Source organism: Grammomys surdaster, unplaced genomic scaffold, assembly GCF_004785775.1.
Source record: "Grammomys surdaster isolate TR1022 unplaced genomic scaffold, NIH_TR_1.0 126391, whole genome shotgun sequence".
NCBI lineage: Eukaryota > Metazoa > Chordata > Mammalia > Rodentia > Muridae > Grammomys > Grammomys surdaster.
Genome location: NW_021621185.1, coordinates 367,180 through 368,293, shown reverse-complemented (window position 1 = coordinate 368,293; position 1,114 = coordinate 367,180). Strand labels below are relative to the sequence as shown.

Here is a 1,114-nt window from a genome sequence, read left to right as displayed (position 1 = left end):
CTCTCTCTCTCTCTCTCTCTCTCTCTCTCTCTCTCTCTCTCTCTCTCATATTTTTTAATTTATTTTAAGGAAAAGTCTGAGAATAAGATGGAAGAAAAAATGCTTCAACTTTCAAGCAAGTTGGAGAATTTTATTAATTCTCAGAAACAGGAGGCAGAAGTAAACAAAGCGAAGGCCATAGAAAATAAAGTATCCAAGAAAATGAGTCAAATAGAGAGGCGGATCTGGGCGGAACTAGAGAAAATGCAAAACGACTATCAGTCAGGTGAGAGAACACATGGCCTTCCCTTCCTTTCTCTCCCACCCATCCCTCCCCTTCTCTTCCCAAGTGTCTATTTTCAGCAGGTCTGGTCATTAGTGGCATCATTTTGCATTTAATCTGGCCTCCCTAAACATCTTATAGGAGGTTGGCATAATTCTGAAGGTACATTGTGAGTAGATGTTCTTTATTTCCACTTAACCATGTCTCATGCCTGCCATTGTGGTGAGATGCTCTACTTACTACGATTTTTGGATCATAAATCTACAAGATGGCAAGTTCTTGGGCTCACAAAGACCTGACTTGTGGCTCCATTATGAACTTGAGAGACTAAATCAAATGGCCTTCTCATTGAACTGCAGGTAGTGGTGCTATACAGATGTCAGCCTGGCAACTTGACCTTTAGAAGTGAGGAAGAGACGAATTAGCAGAGTCCTTGTAATGACTGCTTTTCTTCTTAGGAGGCTAAAGGCAGCAGTGTCCAGCTGAGCTGACTTCAAAGAGAATTGATTTGAAAGGCTCATCTTACTCAAAGAGGAGAAGTAGAAGGAATGGGTCTGTGGAGCAACCATCTGTCTTGAGTCACAATTCTGAAGAATGCAAGACTCCTTTATTAGAGAAAGCTCTAGTCTGTGTTGTGTTCTTCAGGGCTTAGAAAAATATACGTAGATTCCACAAAATTGGTCCTACAGAGATGCACTGGAGGTGCCTCCTTCCTTCCAAGTGTTCTTGGTACATAAGTGAATGTGCTGCCTACAGAAAGTAACCCTCACAGCCAGAGCCCCCACCTAGAGCTAGAGCCCCCATTTCCTACAGCCATAGCCCCACCTCCTACAGCCATAATCCTACTTCCTA

General features: G+C 42.8%; 1 protein-coding gene across 1 annotated transcript in view; it reads left to right on the top strand.

The window, feature by feature from the left end:
• Positions 1–1,114, top strand: part of Fam81b (family with sequence similarity 81 member B) — a 104,253-nt gene that overhangs the window by 102,210 nt on the left and 929 nt on the right. Inside the window, exon 10 of the mRNA XM_028760087.1 lies at positions 70–265. Within this exon, the coding sequence (XP_028615920.1) occupies positions 70–265 (196 nt within the window). The remainder of the gene's footprint in view (positions 1–69; positions 266–1,114) is intronic.